This window comes from Pan troglodytes, chromosome 3, assembly GCF_028858775.2.
Source record: "Pan troglodytes isolate AG18354 chromosome 3, NHGRI_mPanTro3-v2.0_pri, whole genome shotgun sequence".
NCBI classification, from domain to species: domain Eukaryota; kingdom Metazoa; phylum Chordata; class Mammalia; order Primates; family Hominidae; genus Pan; species Pan troglodytes.
Window position 1 is genome coordinate 160,607,263 of NC_072401.2, and position 18,010 is coordinate 160,625,272.

Consider the following 18,010-nt stretch of genomic DNA (forward strand, 5'->3'; position numbering starts at 1 on the left):
GTCTCCTCACTTCTCAGACGGGGCGGCTGGGCAGAGACGCTCCTCACCTCCCAGATGGGGTCGCGGCTGGGTAGAGGCGCTCCTCACATCCCAGACGGGGCGGCGGGGCAGAGGCGCTCCCCACATCTCAGACGATGGGCGGCCGGGCAGAGACGCTCCTCACTTCCTAGATGGGATGGCGGCCGGGAAGAGGCGCTCCTCACTTCCTAGATGGGATGGCGGCCGGGCAGAGACGCTCCTCTCTTTCCAGACTGGGTAGCCAGGCAGAGGGGCTCCTCACGTCCCAGACGATGGGCGGCCAGGCAGAGACGCTCCTCACTTCCCAGACGGGGTGGCGGCCAGGCAGAGGCTGCAATCTCGGCACTTTGGGAGGCCAAGGCAGGCGGCTGGGAGGTGGAGGTTGTAGCGAGCCGAGATCACACCACTGCACTCCAGCCTGGGCACCACTGAGCACTGAGTGAACCAGACTCTGTCTGCAATCCTGGCACCTCGGGAGGCCGAGGCTGGCGGATCACTCGCAGTTAGGAGCTGGAGACCAGCCCGGCCAACACAGCGAAACCCCGTCTCCACCAAAAAAATACGAAAACCAGTCAGGCGTGGTGGCGCACGCCTGCAATCGCAGGCACTCGGCAGGCTGAGGCAGGAGAATCAGGCAGGGAGGCTGCAGTGAGCCAAGATGGCAGCAGTACAGTCCAGCTTCGGCTCGGCATCAGTGGGAGACTGTGGAAAGAGAGGGAGAGGGAGACCATGGGGAGAGGGAGAGGGAGGGGGGGAGAGGGAGAGGGAGAGCCACAGTTTTTTTTTATTTCCTTAGTTTTTCATCTAATAGCCTTTTCTGGTTCTGGGACATTACACTTAGTTGTCATGTTCTTCAGGCTTCTCTTAGCTGTGGTGGTTTCTCAGATTTTCTTTGTTTTTGGTAATCTTGAGGAGTACTGGTTAGGTATTTTGTAGATTGCCCCATTATTAGAATTTAATGTTTTTCTCATGATTACACTGAGGTTGTGGGTTTGGGGAAGGAAGATCATAGAAGTAAAGTGCCATTTTCATCACATCCTATAAGGGTATATACCACCAACATTATTTATGACTGTTAATATGGTTCTTGATTACCTGGCTGAGGAAGTGTTTGTCAGTTTCTCCACTGTAAAGTTGCTCTTTATTTCCTCCTGTCCAGGCTGTGTACTTTGGAAAGAAGTCAGGATGCTTACCCCATACCTAAGGGGTGGGGAATTATGCTGCCCTTCCTTGAGGACAGAGTACCTACATAAATTATTTGGACTTCTCCTGCGTGGAGATATGTCTCTTCTCCCATTTATTTGTTTAGTCATTATTCTACTATGGACTCAAAGATATTTATTTTTCACTTTTGGCTAAAACCCAATACTACTTCATTTCTATTATTTATTTATTTATTTTTTGGAGACGGTCTTGCTTGAACCTAAGCTGGAGTGCTCTTGTGTGATCATAGCTCACTGCATCACTGCAGCCTCGAACTCCTGGGCACAAGGGATCCTCCCTCCTCAGCCCCCTGAGTAGCTGGGACTACAGTCATGCACCACCACACTCAGAATTTTTTTTTTTTTCTCTTATGTTGAAACAAGGCCCCACTATGTTGCCCAGGCTGGTCTCAAACTCCTGGGCTCAAGCAATTTTCCCACCTCAGACTCCCAAAATATTGGGGTTACAGGCATGAGCCACAGCACCCCACAACTTCATTTGTTTGTTGCTCAAATTGTTTCGGTTTTGACCATTGGGAGCTCTCTCAGTAGGCTCCCATGCTCCTTTAACATACCTCTGTCTGTGAGGGGTTGGGGTGAGTATTTTGAGCACTTCCTTACTTTCTGGCAAGACAAGATGCTCCAGAGTCATCTTGTGTATTTCCTATCCCCGTCCTAGAATCAGCCATTTCTCCACTTATAGAATGTCTTTGGAAAAAGCAGCACAAGCTGGGGCAGGTATGGAGGGAAATGCATCCTCATTGTATTCTCTTTTGGATATTTTGAATATGTCTTCTTTACATATACAGATCCAAAAGATAGCTTTTTAAGGGGTTATTCTAGTGGTTCCCATTAGGAATTTTCAAGTAGGGTCTTGGGAGAGAAGAGGGTTGGGTTTCAGCCATCCTAGGAGGTTGCATCAGCAAACTTCAGTGATAAATGGGACACAGGTTATGGAGGAGGAAGGAGGAACCAAGGATGCATCTCCAGTTTCTAACCTGAGAAAGCAAGTGGAAGGTGAGCATTACCCAGTACAGGGAAAGCAGGAGGCCAGGTCGGGGAGACAGATACTGAGATAATTTTCTAGCTACAGAGATTGGGATACATTTTTACCTGGAAATGTTTACATGTTCTCCAGTTGTGCATAGTCAGCTGTAATTTAGAAATAGGAAACTGGCTCTAGTGAGATGGGTTGGAGTAGAAGCTAAAATTTGGTGGTTTTTTGTTGTTGTTGTTGTTGTTGTTTTGAGACAAGGTCTCGCTTTGTCACCCAGGCTGGAGTGCAGTGGCGCAATCTCGGCTCACTGCAACCTCCGTCTCCCAGGTTCAAGCTATTCTCCTGCCTCAGCCTCCCAAGTAGCTGAAATCACAGGCGCACACCACCACACTCAGCTAATTTTTGTATTTTCAGTAGAAATGGAGTTTTGCCATGTTGGCCAGGCTGGTCTCGAACTCCTGACCTCAGGTGATCCACCCACCTCAGTCTCCCAAAGTGCTGGGATTACAGGCATGAGCCACCGTGCCCAGCCAGAAGCTAAAGTTTGGAAGTCTTGAGTACATGAGTAGAGTAAGGTTCAGAGGGCTGGGATTGAGACCAGTGTCATCAAGCCTTGTCTGTTGACCTGAATTCAGCTTTAAACTCTTCCTCGTCAAGGTGTTCACATCATTGATAAGAAAAATACTTTTTCCATTCTGTCTGCAACTGCATTTCCTCTGTTCTTAAAAGTGGTAAAATAAAGAAAGTCAGTATAAGGAGAACTTACAATATATACTTTTAAACATTTTTATTTAAATGCTTTGAAATGAACTTTCAGGGTAAGAATCTACATTATCATAGTGTTCAGATAAGACATGTGTTTTGGTCACTCTGCAGATACAGGATGTATAACCATCCAAAATTTGGTATAGATGTCAAGATTGATGACTCTACATGCACACACCAAGAGGATATGAAAAGGTTTATTACTCACATAATGAGGCTGTTCTGGGGAGACAACAGGCTTCTCGAGCTGGCTGGAGAATGTCTTCAGAGAATGGGACAGGAGATTACACTGGGGCTTTTATGGTGGTTGCGAGATAAGGCTGGGGTGAGGGTTCCTGCATATGGTTTGAAATTCTCACTGGTACCAAAGGAGTGAGCACCTGGGCTTTCCTCATCAGTTTGCCCAGGTGTGGAGCAGAAAGGGAAGAGGGAGAGGAGGGTAAAGCTTAAAAGCTATCAGGAGTTGAACATCAAGAAACAAGTCAGGTTCTTTATTACAGTGTGGGACCATTGAATAATGAAGGATGGCATCCCGTTTGTACTTGAACCCTTCACCAACTGAACTGATAGAGTGCTTTGTAGAGAGGAGCAAGAGCAAAGGAGGGTACTGTTTTTATTTATTCTTTGTGTCAGGGAAAAGGCTGTGACACCCCATTGACCTTGCACAATTCCATACAGGCAAAGGCTTAAGCTGCATCTTATCTGAGCCCTGGCAGTACAACTTGATCCTCTTGGAACACTTCCCTACCTTCCCCGGGAGGCTGTCATGATAGTTTCTCATCCACTCCAGAGTTCTGATGAGGTATGGGACTTTCTGCCCTACCCGCCTCAGACTAGAGCTGCAATATATAAAAGCGTGTAGCTGCAGTCTAGAACTGACTCCCCAGCAACGGGATATCCCACAACTTGCCTTGTAGGCATCTGGCCCCTTTTGTGTTGGTGTTGTCCTTTTTGATGTATGGGGCAAAGATCACTGGGAGCTGGCACCTTTGGCTTATTCTTCTTTTCACTGTCTATGTAAGTAATAAACTATCCAAATCTAAAAATGCCTGGTTGTATCTTAACCGTCGAATCTTGGCCTTGGCCTTAGCCTTGCTTTGCCTTGTCTTTATATATGTGAGCTTGATAATCTGTAGTGTGGCTCAGTTTCTTATTTCTTTATATTTCTCCTATTTCAGATGTTTGGTATTTTCCTGGCATGGATATTTATCTTTCTCATTTCCACAAATTTATTTGGTCTTTTGCCTTAGCTTTTTCCTCTCTAAATTTGCATTCTTACATACCTGTTTAAGAAAAATTAGAAAGTAATGCAGATAGCAATAAAAACTATAAGGGATAAAGGAATAAATCTAAGAAAAAATATGTGATACTGGTATTGAGAAATTGTAATAACTTATATTAAAAGACCTAAATAAATGGAGCGATACATCAAATTCTGCAAATTAATCTATAAGTTTAGTGTAACTTGAATTAAAATCCTTCGTGGAGCCAGACTAAATAACTTTTACTTAAATGAAATAATAAAGGACCACATTTTTATGCCCTCCATAAGTCTTTTGTAGACACCTCTTTCTTAGAGCCCAAACTATAAATAAAAGACATAGGACACTAGAATAATTTGACATATAAATGTGCAGAGTGAGTTGGTTACCAAGGTGGCTAGCGTTTATACCTTAGATAAATTAAAATTTAAGGTGTTTTACCATACAACATATCCACATAACAAAACTGCACTTGTACCCCTTATAAATTTTTACAACCTTTGTATAAATTTTTTTTAATTATACAAATTTTTTTTTTTTTTTTGAGACGGAGTCTCGCTCTGTCGCCCAGGCTGGAGTGCAGTGGCGCGATCTCGGCTCACTGCAAGCTCCGCCTCCCGGGTTCACGCTACAAATTTTTTAAAAAGGAAAAAATTTAAGATGTTTTGAAATCAAGGTGGTAAGAACATTGGCTTTTTATTAAAGGGCCTTTATAGGAATTTTATTAAAACTTTAAAGTACCTGTTTGGCTTTTGAGGACCCTTTAAAGTGCTAAAATCATTTTGTGATTTGGGAACTATAATGTATTCCTTATAATTTGATTTTCCTATTAACATTTTTGGTTTATTTTAAATGAAATTTTCCTGCTAGACAATAATTACAGCTATACTCATTTAGCTTTTAAATGCTCCTGTGTTTGTGTGTTGAGAAATACAATTGCTAAACTTCGAGGAACCTTGTATTTTTGCCAGTGTTTCAAGCTAAAACTTGAAGATAAGTAGTGTCATATTACAGTAAACAAAGATCATTATTGTGTTGTGGATGTAATACCCCCTGTGTCAAACATATATAAAAAGTGCTCAGATTCAGAGCCATACTATCACTTATGCCATCCAAAAAATTGTTTTTAATGAAGACGGGAAAAAAGAAAATCTAAATGCCGTATATACTGTGTTGGCCACAGGAAACTTTTAACAAATTCAGTATTCGAATTCTGTCCAGAAATGTGTTTCTCTAATGCTTCATTTCTGTCACACTTGAAGAGATGGGTATCACTGTCATCCTGCACATACTGTTTGCTCATTCTTCATCCAGCAGCGTTTCTTGAGCATCTCATGTGGCGGACATTTTTTTCTAGGATATGAGAATAGATCAGTGGTCAAATGGATATTATCCCTGATCTCACAGATTTTATATTCAATAAAGGAGAGACAGATAATAGACAATAAAATGTAGGCAACCACTTACCACTGAGGAAAAGAAAACTTATGGAAGGCCTCTCTGAGAAGATGACATTTCAGCTGAGACTTGAATGGCAGTAGGGACCAACTATGTGAAGATCACAACAAAGAGCATCTTAGGTACGGGAAGGGCTAGGGCTAGTGCAAAGATGTATCGTGGGGATGGGAGAGTGGTGCAGAATGAGCCTGGAGAGGAAATAAGGGGTCTGATCCCACTGATACATTTTTTATTTTGATGGGATTGTTTCCACATGTATTTGAATGGCTGCTGAAGACAGAGAAGAGTTAGGAGTTCTCTGCAGCATCCTTTCCCTAGATGTCTCCTTGCAAGTGAAAATGCTTGGCAGGGCATAGATCTGTTCTAGGGTCCTGCCCTGATCATTTGCTGTAGCCCTATTTCCTGGACAAAGTCTGAGGGTGCTGCCTGTTTGGAACTGTGATCACATTTTTCGGCAGAATAAATAAGCCAACCTCAAAACTTTTTCCTTTGAAGAAACTGGAGCTGCTTCTGAGTGCTTGACTTCTGCACCTTCTTTCTCGACTTACCACATTATGTGGTTATGTTGTTAAATCCTTGAAGACTTTTGTTTGTTCTTCTTCTCCCTCAGAGTGTGAGCTCCATGAGGGCAGAAACCTACCCAATCTGTCATATTAACAGATCTGTTCCCAGCAGCTCATATAGTACCTGGCATATAGTAGATGCTCAATGAATATTTGAATGAGGGGGGGAAAATAAATCCATCCATATATATAAGTAGGAGTATGCTTGGATTTTTTTTTTTGGTAAATATTGATATTATCTGGTTCTTTTCATATAGAATGTCTGGGATGTCCTCCCTTTGAGCCTTTTCCATGGCTGGCTTTTGTTGGCATTTAAGTCTCAGTTGAGATGACCCATTTTCATAAAGGTGTTGTCGACCACTGATTAAAGAATTTACCTCTACCACCCCCAAAAACCTTTGTGCTAGTTACTTAGAGAAAATCATGGTAACTTATTTTTATAGTAGTTACCACTGTCTGAAATAATCTTATTTATTCCGTGAGTGTAAGTCTCTTAAGGGCAACTACTCTGCCTATGTCCTTTCAGTTTCCATCCTAGGTCCCTAGCATGGTGCAGGCACTTAGTACGTGTTCAGTAAATATTCGTTGAGTGAATGGGTTTGATTTAAGAGCTTCAGGGCCTTATTTGGTCAAATCTAAATTCTTTCATCAAATAATCACTACAGTGTTTTCTAGTAAACTGTCACAAGTAGCAAAAATTTTTTTGCAGAGAAAGTCAAACATTAATCTTGAACTTGATTGGCACATGCCAGGAACAGCAGCAAGCAGCATTTTAAAATCTTTAGATTGATTCTCTTTTCTTGTTGTTAATCTCTGCAGGTATAAATGGATGCTAGTTGAAGATACCTCCTTAGATAGGAGGGTGGGGACAAAAGCACAGTTGTGTTTAAGCTGGGCGTTAACCAGATATAAAATGTTAACAGTAATCTGGTGATGGGACTAGTGTTAATTTTAATTTTCTTCTTAATGCACAAAACTGCCAAAGTATTTGCAACCTATATGCATTAACTTTTTTCTAATTATAAAAGTATTGTAAAAGAAAAGCTCCTAAAAATATTAAGGAACATTTAGATATAGCACTTTTAAAACTGAAACCGAGCCTGTGAATAATTTAACTAAAAGTCTTGGCATTTGATAACTGAGGTACCAATTGGAGAATTTCTTTATCCAGTACATAGAGTTAACTGGAGGCACAGCTAGCACTGAACACATGCAAAAGTTCTTTTCATTATCATGTAGATGCTAGGCCGTATTCCAAAGGTAGTGAGTCAACTAGGGGAGAGCCCATGTTGCTGTCTTGTCTTTCTCTTTTTAAAGAGATGAGGTCTGACTATGTTGTTTAGGCTGGACTCAAGCTCCTAGGCTCAAGCGATCCTCTGGGCTTGAGCTATCCTCCTGCCTCAGGCCACCAAGTTACTGGACAACATGCTTGCACCACCACCTTCATGAAGCTTTCTTTTTAAACAAGCTCCCCAGGTGGCTCAGATGTATACTAGCACTCGAGCATTGCATGCATTGCATCAGAAGGCCCTGCCATTCAGATAGTGAGCCAGGCCAACATTCAGATACACTGATGTTGACTGAATCCACCCTTTTGCCATGAAAATGGCAATTGTTTTCAGGTTAAGGTTAGTCCTCTTGCATTTGAAAGTTGTACTGAATTGTTATCTAGAGTATATGATTAACAATGATGTGCCGCAGCACTTTTACATAAAAATCTTAAAATACTTTTGATGAGGAAATGCTGGATAGCACTAAGCCAACACTGTAATATAAACTGTCTCATTTGCATGCCATAAAAAGTGTCATTCAGCAGGAAAAAAGGAATGTTCTCTTTGATTTTTTGCCTTCTCTTGTTATGTCTCTTTTACAAGTTATAAGTTCTTCTCATAATTAACTAATTAGAACTAATAATCTTCTAGTACACCAAGTTGTCTTACTTGGCCCACCTTTTCCGAGAATGATTAGAAGGAGTGAAAGGCTAACATTTATCGTGTGGGTGACTGGGTTAAGTGTTGTATGCGTATTGATTTGTTTAATCTTCACAGGAAGCTTATGAAATAGCTGTTTTTTCAAATTTTTCTTTGGTCTGCAACCCATGCTAATGCATTTTACATCATGATCTAGTAAGAAACATCTTTATATATTACAGAGAAGTTTCATGGATTAATATTAACAGTGCAATATACTCTGTTTTCTTTTCTGTTTTTTTAAATGTTGGTTTTGATCCACTAGACAATTCAGAATCCGCTAGCAGATAGTAGCTTTCATGAAAAATACTGAGGTGTGGTACTTTATTGTCCCCGTTTTACAGATGAGAGAGCTGACACGTTAAGTAAACTGCTGGCCATGTGTCACAGCTACTAGACACAGAAGCAGGATTTGAACTAGGAGCCTGGACTCCTACTCAGTTTGCTAACCTGAATTATATAATACAGATAATTTCCAGAATAAATTGGACCTCAGGGTCTTCTCTGTCTTGTGTTGTAGGGGCAGAAAGGGTGTGATACCTTTTCTCACCCCTCTTAAGGGTCATAGCCGACACACCTGTAACAAAATACAGGTTAAGAGAAAAGCGTAACAAATGATTTAATCAAAATTTTACGTGAAGAGGAGGCAGAGCACGATGGCTGAATGGAAGCCTCCACCGATCGTCCTCCCTGCAGGAACCCCAAATTTAAAAACTATCCACACACAAAAAAAACAACTTCATAAAAATCAAAAATCAGGTGAACTATCACAGAACCTGCTTTTAACTTCATAGAGGGTGGGAGGGTAGGCGAGACAGTCTTGAATTGCCAGCACCATCCCTCCCCAATCCCCTGGACGTGTGGTGCAGAAAGGGAATCTGTGCACTTGGGGAGAAACTTTGCATTGGAATGCAGTGCTGCCAACACCAGGCAGAGCTCAGCTGGTGCCCACAGAGCACTTACTCCAGCCCTAGCCAGAAGGAAACGCCCATCCCAGCAGCTGGAACTTGTGTTACAGAAAGCCTTGCCGCCACGGACTAAAGTGCTCTGGGGTCCTAAATAAATAAACTTGAAAGGCTGTCTAGACCACAAGGACTGCAACTCCTGGGCCAGTTCTGATGCTGTGCTGGGCTCAGAGCCAGTGGACTTGGGGTGCACATGGCTTAGTGATACACCAGCCGTGGCAACTAAGGGAATGCTTGTGCCACCTATCTCCCAACCCCAGGCAGTGTAGTTGGTAGCTCCAGGAGAGACTCCTTTCTTCCACTTGGAGAGGAGAGGGAACAGTAAAGAGGACTTTGTCTTGCAACTTGGATACCAGCTCAGACACAGTAGGATAGAGCACTGGGCAATGTCATGAGGTGCCTATTCTAGGCCCTAGCTCCCAGACAACATTTTCAGACACAGCCTGGGCACAGAGGAACCTGCTGCCTTGAAGGGAAGGACCCAGTACTGGCAGGATTCATCACCTGCTGACTTAAGGCCCTGGGTGAGACTCTGAGATGTGACATGACCTAGCACAGTCACTGCTGTGGTGGCTTTGAGGAGAGGCCCCTTATGCTTGAGAAAAGTGGTACCAGCTTGGCCATAGTGGGGTAGAGCACCAAGCAGGCACTTAGGGTCCTCAGTTCCAGACATTGGCTCTTGGATAGCATCTATGGACCTGCCCTGGGCCAGAGGGGAGCCCACTGCCCTAAGGGTGAGTCCCAGGCCTGGCAGCATTCACCATAAGCTGACTGAAGAGCCCTTGGGCGTTAAGTGAACATTGCTATAGGCTGGCAGTAGCCACTATAGGCCTGTGGTGGTGGTGGACATGGAGAGAGACTCCTCTGCCTGGGGACAGGGGAGGGAAGAGTTGGAATGACTTTGTCTTGTGGCTTGGGTGCCAGCCCAGCTGCAGCAGAACAGAACACCAGGTAGATTCGTAAGGTTTCTGACTCCAGGCATTGGCTCACAGACAGCATCTCTGGACTCACCAGGGGGAACTTGCCACCTTTGAGGGAAGGACACAAGCCTGGCTGGCTTCACCACCTGCTGATTTTAGAGCCCTAGGTCTTGAGCAAACATAGACGGTAACCAGGTAGTAGTTGCAGCAGGCCTTGGGCAACACCCGGTGCTGTGCTGGCTTCAGGTCTGCCCCAATGCAGTCTCAATGGTGGTGGTCACAGGGATGTTTGTTTCACCCCTCCTCCAGCTCTAGGCAGCTCAGCAGAGAGAGAAAGAGACTCCATTTGTTTGGGACAAAGTAAAGGAAGAGAACAAGAGTCTTTGCCTGGTAATCCAGAGAATTCTTCTAGATCTTATCCAAGATCAGCCAAGGGGAGCACAGTGTCAGCTGGCTTGTTCAGATACAGCTGCAGCGACCAAAAACTTAGATCACAATACCCAAGTCCCTTCAAATATTTGGAAAGCCTGCCCAAGAAGGGTGGGTACAGACAAGCCCAGATTGTGAAGACTACAATCAATACCTAACTCTTCAATGCCCAGACATTGACTGACATCCACAAGCATAAAGACCATCCAGGATCACGTTACCTCACCAAATGGACTAAATACAGCACCAGGGGCCAGTCCTGGAGAGACAGAGATATGTGACCTTTCAGACAAAGAATTCAAAATAGCTGTGTTGAAGAAACTCAAAATTCAAGAGAACACAGAAGGAATTCAGAATCTTATCAGATATATTTAATGAAGAAATGGAAATAATTAAAAAGAATCAAGCAGAAATTCAGGAGTTGAAAAATGCAATTGTCATACTGAAGAATGCATCAAAATTTTATATGACATGGCAGCCTTCAGAGATACCCAAAGACCCAAGGGAAAACTGTCCCTTTTTATGCTTAGATTTGATGAAGGAGTGGGTAGCCAGGTAGAATTGTAATTGGACAAAAGGGGGTTGATCTTATAGTCACAGACCAAAGGGGAAAACCCACCTAGCAAGGGCCCATCCTGATTCTTCTTGACCTCTCTGTGTGGCATTTCTTCCTGTCAGGTATAGGACTGGACCCCTTCTGGAATTAAGGGTCTTAACGATCTACTTTCAGATAAAGTAGGCCTAAGAATTTCCTTATAGCCAGCTCTTACATAGAAAGGCAAGGGAATGTTAGAGTAATATTTCTAGGTTTCATGGCTGGCTTTGGGGGAAAAGGGGATCTAGTTTCTGTGACTTGCCTTAATGAAGAGGAATTTTAGTTTCTGTGGTTTGCCTTGCAGGGAGGAGGGGGAGCAGGAGAAAGAAGGTCAGGAGAAGATCTGAGACAGACTTGACTTCTGAGGCCTTCCAGTGTCCTTTGGTTCAAAGTGCTCAGGATGCCAGGGCACCATATTTTGGGGTACCATTTTCTGAGCCCTAATACTGTGACAGGAGAAAAGTATTTATCCAGCAAGTACCATCTGTCAACCTTGTTCTCTGCCTGCCAGAAGTTGATTTGCTCAGCATAAGGGAAGGAGAGAGGCAGGACCCTAGAGATGTGGGAGGGGGCTTCTGGATTCTGTAGGGGACTTTAGGAACTAGGGGGCAGGACAGAAACGTCTAATTAGGTTGTTTTATTAAGTAATTTTGTGTGACTCCAAGGAAAAGCTCTCTTCTAACTCCTTTCAAAATTCTCAGGAAAATTACCTGTTCACTGATACTTGAAATGTGGATTTGGTTTTGGGGATTTAAGTCTGATCTCAAGATGGCAACCAGGTCAGCTTACTGGGGCCAGGCACATGTAACAGTTTGGTTAAAAAAAAAAAGAAAAAGTGCCATACGTTCAGGAAGCATTTGCTAATTGCCTACTGTGGTCAAGGCACCGTTATGGATACAATGGATGCAAAGATGATTAAGACCTACCAAACAAATTTTCTGTGAATATCAGCTAGATAAAAGGAAAAGCATCTCAGAGACCTCTGCTTTGGAAAGAAACTTGAGTCATCATGTTCATTGATACTATTACAGACTTGTCCACCACTTACCCCAGTTGCCTAGGACACCTGGCATTTCTTATTAGTTGATAGCAAAGTAACTCCTGTAGTATTTAAGAGCTCAGGTCGGGAAGTCAGGTTATTTACGTTTGCCTACGAAAGTATAAATGTAATAGTTCATGTGGAGACACTGCTTTATCAAGTGATATTCATGAGCATAGTATACTGTATTTACCAAAATCAATTTCCTTTGCCCTGTGATTTGTTTCAGAAAATGTTGACTGGCCATCTGTAGCACCCTATTTTATTTTCCACTGGACTGAGTGACATTTCAATGTCTAATTCCTTAGCCTTAGGGAAGTAAAAGCAGAACAAGTCTGTTTTCTTCCATTCTTTCAAACCAGTAGATGTTCATCAAGCAGCTTGACTTGAAAGAAACCCTTTGCCTACCTGAGAGGGACTAGTCCCTCCTCCCTGCCTGTTAGAAAAGTCTGGGATGGCACTGTCAGCTCATACTTCCTGAGACACAGGTGTAGGCATCTAATATGTAGCAGGAGGAAGCAGAGAAAGGTTCAGAGGCAAATAAGTAATCCAAGCAGAAAGCATATTGGAGAGTAGAGGTTTCTTTTTCACAGACAGCAGAGTAGCAGTGGGGGCTGGAGGGAAGAAGGATAAGTATTGTATATACGGAGATGAAGTTTGGGAGACAGGATACTAGATGGGGAAAAAACTTATTTGCCTAATTTTACCTCAAAGCATAGAGTGAAGGATTACTCAGGAGGAAATACGTGTAAAGTAAGCATTATGTATGGCATTAGTTACCAGGTGGCAATATAGTTATGTTGTGTGGACCATTTTAGTAGAAATCTGCAATCTACAGTCTGAGTAATGATTATTTTGCATTTGTAATATGAGCCTGCTAATTTATGCACTTGCTACATCTGTGACTTTTATTTCCTTTAATTTGTGTTCCTTTTTAAAGGATGTTTTCTTTGCTGTTCAGAAATCTTAGGAAGAGAGAAATTATAGTCTCCCCCTGCTGGATATGACTGGTAGAACCTGAAATTTTAGATTACTTGGCATAGATATTTTTTTTCCAATTTTTGGATTGTATTAAAATACATATAATATAAAATTTACCATCTCAACCATTTTATTAGGTTGGTGCAAAGGTAATTGCGGGTTTTCTCATTTTTTTAATGGCGAAGTATACAGTTTAGTGATATTAAATACATAATAAATGTAGAGTTCAGTGATATTAAATACATTCTTAATGTTGTGCATTATGTAGCTACATAAGGACTAATTTACCTCAACTTTCAAATTCCAAATTCTTCCTACAGCCTCACTAAGCAGTCTTTTGATCACTCCTTTCCCATCTCCAAGCTCCTCTACATCTTCTTCCAGCAGTTACCAGCGCCGCTGGCTTCGAAGTCAGACAACAAGTTTGGAAAATGGCATCATCCCAAGAAGGTGAGTTGCAAGTTTCCTCTTGCTGAGAAAAGTAGGAGTGTAGGCAGCTTGATGAAACTGGCAGGGAGGCTGTTTGTGCCTATTGTCAGTGGAAAAAGAACCAAAACTTTTTTATTAGCTTCAGCTGAGCCTGAAAGTTTACAAATTGGAAGTTCTAAAGGGAAGAATAAATAAAAGCTGAAATTTTAAAATCTCCTCCTTTGGAAGACACTGGTAAGTATCTGGGTAGTTGTATCATGTTGAGCTAGATTGGGTGTTCATTTAAAATGGTGTGCTCTCTTTAAATTGAGTCCCTTCCAGATGTAGCTTGTATAAGTAATGAAGGGTGGATCAATCTCTTCCTTGGCTACAGTGATACCAGTGTGGTATTCAAAAATATATGAAGTCAAGGGTTTGTGATATATTCTCTTTGTAAAATGTAAATTCTTCAACTAAACAGATATGAACATGATTTTAAATAGAGATGGCATCTAGGTATTTTCTATCTTTATTTCAGCTGGTTTTGTGTGCAAAATGTACATTTGATGTTACATTCATAGCTTCCAACTTGTTCTTCCTACAATCCAAATACTTGAAGTGGAATTTTTATATGTACCTATAAAAATTCACATGTCAATTAACTGATTTAGTAAATTGACTAGTACTCAACATACATAGAGATCTGTGAAGGTATAAGACAGTTCAGCTATGTGCCTGTACTTGGATAGTTTACAAGATGGTACATGATAAATATCACAGGGAGACATAAAGTGCCATGAGACTCAGGATGGAGAAAATACAGTGATGGTCATGGGGGGAATTAGGGAGCCCTTCCTGGAAGAGATGACACTGCAGGGACAAGCTGAGAAACTGAGGGGTCAGGGTGTGTGAGCAGCACATGTCAGGTGGCTTGCCTCGCTTCTGTTCCTTTCACAATCTTAGGGAGCTAGCTGGAAAGAAAAAATTATAGCTTTGTCACCCATCAAGAAGCTGCTTTTTGGTTGGTGGACTTTGAATGAAATGATTAAAAGCTTGGAATTTTGTGTGAACACAAGTCCTAGCTCTGTCACTCACTAGATGTCTGATAGAATAAGTTAACCTGGATTCTGAGTGTTGCATCGTCATCTGCAATATGATAATAATACTAGCACAGCTTCGGAGTGTGGCTGGGAGGGTTAAATGAGATAAATCAAGTCCGGTGTTTAACCAAGACATAGGATATGGGCAATAAAATGTGGCCAATGTGAATTATTTACTATTATTATTGCTGTCATTGTCATTACCATTACTGCAACTGTCAGGAGACGGCATCGCCACCATCCTCACTGTCATTATGACAGCTTCTGTTATTGGAAGAGATAGGTCTTGGAAACCATCCTCTTTCAACATTTCTTTTCTGAAAATGTTTTTTTATCCCTTCAGGTTTAAATCCAAAGTTGAAATAATACACCTAAAATAAATATCTTACATTCAGAAAGGTTGTGAATATGGTCAAGGCTGGCTACCTAATTTATGGGCCAGTGCAAAATAAAAATGTGGTCCTCTTACCCAAAAAACAAGAAAAGAGTTATTAAAGGGACTAAAAAGAAAAAAAGTTTTTCTTTAAGAATACTTTATATGTAAGATATAATAGAGATGATAGTGATAGATGAATAATAATATAAACTAATAAATTCCAAACATAATATTTTTGATGTCATAATTTTATATTATAATATCATTATGTGATATCTTGTGTTGTAAGCCTTTTCTGCCAATACATTTGTTTAGTCATCAAAGTTTATAGTTTTAGCAACTTGGCTTTCAATGGATATAATTGAAAGTGATAGTCACTCCTGGCAAATGCAAGGTGGCAAATAATTTTTGATAATTTTTTACTTGGAGAAGGATCTTTCTGCTGATGCAGTCTTACATAGCTTTATGGACTATGACAACATTTGGATAATTTTTTATTATTATTATTATACTTTAAGTTCTAAGGTACATGTGCACAACGTGCAGGTTTGTTACATATGTATACATGTGCCATGTTGGTGTGCTGCACCCATTAACTTGTCATTTACATTAGGTATATCTCCTAATGCTATCCCTCCCCCATCCCCCTACCCCACGACAGGCGCCGGAGTGTGATGTTCCCCACCCTGTGTCCAAGTGGGGACATTGTTCAGTGCCCACCTATGAGTGAGAACATGCGGTGTTTGGTTTTCTGTCCTTGGGATAGTTTGCTCAGAATGATGGTTATGGATAAATTTTTGATAAACTTTCAAGATGTAAATTTTAGTACATCTGGATCAGATGATTCTTGTTAAACAGTTTTTTAAAAGATTTAATTCTTCACACAAATCCATTTTGAGTAAGTCTGAATTTAATTTTAGATGTAAATTTATACAAGCTTATTTTAATATTTCTTCTGACATTTCCTGTAACTTGTGGAGATCTTACAAGAAACTAAAAATGTTCTCATGAGTTATATATAATTCAAAAAGCCTGTTTATGCATTCTATCACTGTGTCCTCAATTACAAGGAAAAATTAATTTTAAAATGGCCTTCCTCTTTAATAATTTGTTCATCTGAAGCTTCATATGAAAACAGTGTATTTTTTTGTCTAGTATAACAATCTTTACATTCAATTTCTATTTCTATGCCTATGAATATTTACTTTGCAGTGTTGCAGCAGTTTTCAAAAACAGAGACTAAACTCTCTGCAGAATTATAATAACTCCCTGATATTCTGTATTGCAATGTCCCCATGTAGGCTTTTACTTTGTGATAATTTACTATCCTGGTGCTCAGGTCATAGAGTTAAATATCTGTGCAGACTCTATAGGGACAGGCTCTGGTGACTGATGGGCAAACTGGCCTTCCACCCTGGTTCCTGGAGCTACCAGAGTCCCTCCTCTCTCCTCTCCCCTATCACCCACAACCATGGCTACTGCAGCTTCTGTTGTCACCACAGTCACAGCCATTAGTGTGGGTCCAAGACCTGGCAGTGCCGCTTTAGAGTCTTCTAACACCATGGCCTGCCCCAGGCTTATGGGTATGTGCCTGACTGCCAGGCCAGTTGCTCGGTGTCTGGGCTGCAAGCCCTGGGTTCTGAGTTCATCCGTGCCCTCCCCATCATAAGGGTCATGGCTCCTTTAACAAATACAGGTTAACAAGAGAGAAACATAACAATTTTATTTAGTCAAAGTTTCACATGACATGGAGCCTTCAGACATGAAGATTGAGGGACCCAAGGAAAACTGTATTTTTATGCTTAAGTTCAACACAGAATGGACTGCCATGTAGAAATGTGATTGGACAAAGAAATATGATCTAATGGTAATAGACTTAAGCAGGAAAACCCAGCAGGACCTGTCTTGTCGGAATTCTTTTTGACCTCTCTGTATAGCATTCCTTCCTCCCAGGTAGAGGGTAAGACCCCTCCAAAATGGGAGGGTCTTATGATCTATTTTCAGGCAAGGTAGGTCAGAGAAATTATTTGTGACCAGCACTTACAAAGGTGGGAGAAAGTTAGAATAGTATTTCTATAATAGGTTTTACAGTTAGCTTTGGGGAAAAAAGAGGCTCATGTTTTTTTGATTTACCTTGGGGAACAGGAATCTTAGTTTCTATGCCTTTGGGGAGAAAGAGGAGTAGGAAAAGGAAGGGCAAGATAAGGTCAGAAAAGCAAGGTCTTGCTTTTGAGCCCCTGTCCTTCAGTTCAAAGTACTCAGCATACCAAAGTGTCATACTTTGGGGTATCCTTTTCTGAGCTTCATTGTCTCATTAGACTTCATCCGAACACATGCTTCATTGTCCCATTAAACTTCACTTACAGCACAAAAGTCCAAAGATAAAATTATTTAAAATTCAAAATGGTAATCACAACATTAAATGAAGCCTGGGGCCCTTGTGAGAGGGTGGACGCTGTGCGTGTGGGGTTGCATGCCCATGCAGCCAGCCCTTAATAGAGTACTGCTGAACACCGAGAACATGAGTGTAGCAGACGTTTTGAATTGATTACTGTGCCCGTGAAGATCCTTTTTTTTTTTTTTTTTTTTTTTTGAGACGGGAATCTCACTCTGTCACCAGGCTGGAGTGCAATGGTGCAATCTCAGCTCACTGCAACCTCTGCTTCCCGGGTTCAAGCGGTTCCCCTGCCTCAGCCTCCTGAGTACCTGGGATTACAGGCGTGTGCCACCACGCCCAGCTAATTTTTGTATTTTTAGTAGAGACGGAGTTTCACCATGTTGGCCAGGATGGTCTCGATCTCTTGACCTCGTGATCCTCCCACCTCGGCCTCCCAAAGTGCTAGGATTACAGGCGTGAGCCACTGCACCCGGCCTAAGATCCCTTCATTTAAAGGATTTGTAGTTGATCTCTCCCTTTTGGCAGATATGTGGTTGGGAAAATTAGTTTTTTATGCTAGAGACA

The 18,010-nt window shown here is 41.7% G+C and overlaps 1 protein-coding gene across 8 annotated transcripts in view; it reads left to right on the top strand.

Annotated features, from left to right (window-relative positions):
- The window catches only part of FNIP2 (folliculin interacting protein 2), a 137,551-nt gene that overhangs the window by 70,636 nt on the left and 48,905 nt on the right, over positions 1-18,010 (top strand). For all 8 annotated transcript variants that reach the window (XM_001146477.6, XM_009448478.4, XM_063809975.1 and 5 more), the window contains one exon: positions 13,485-13,614. In XM_001146477.6, coding sequence (XP_001146477.2) covers positions 13,485-13,614 — 130 coding nt within the window. The remainder of the gene's footprint in view (positions 1-13,484; positions 13,615-18,010) is intronic.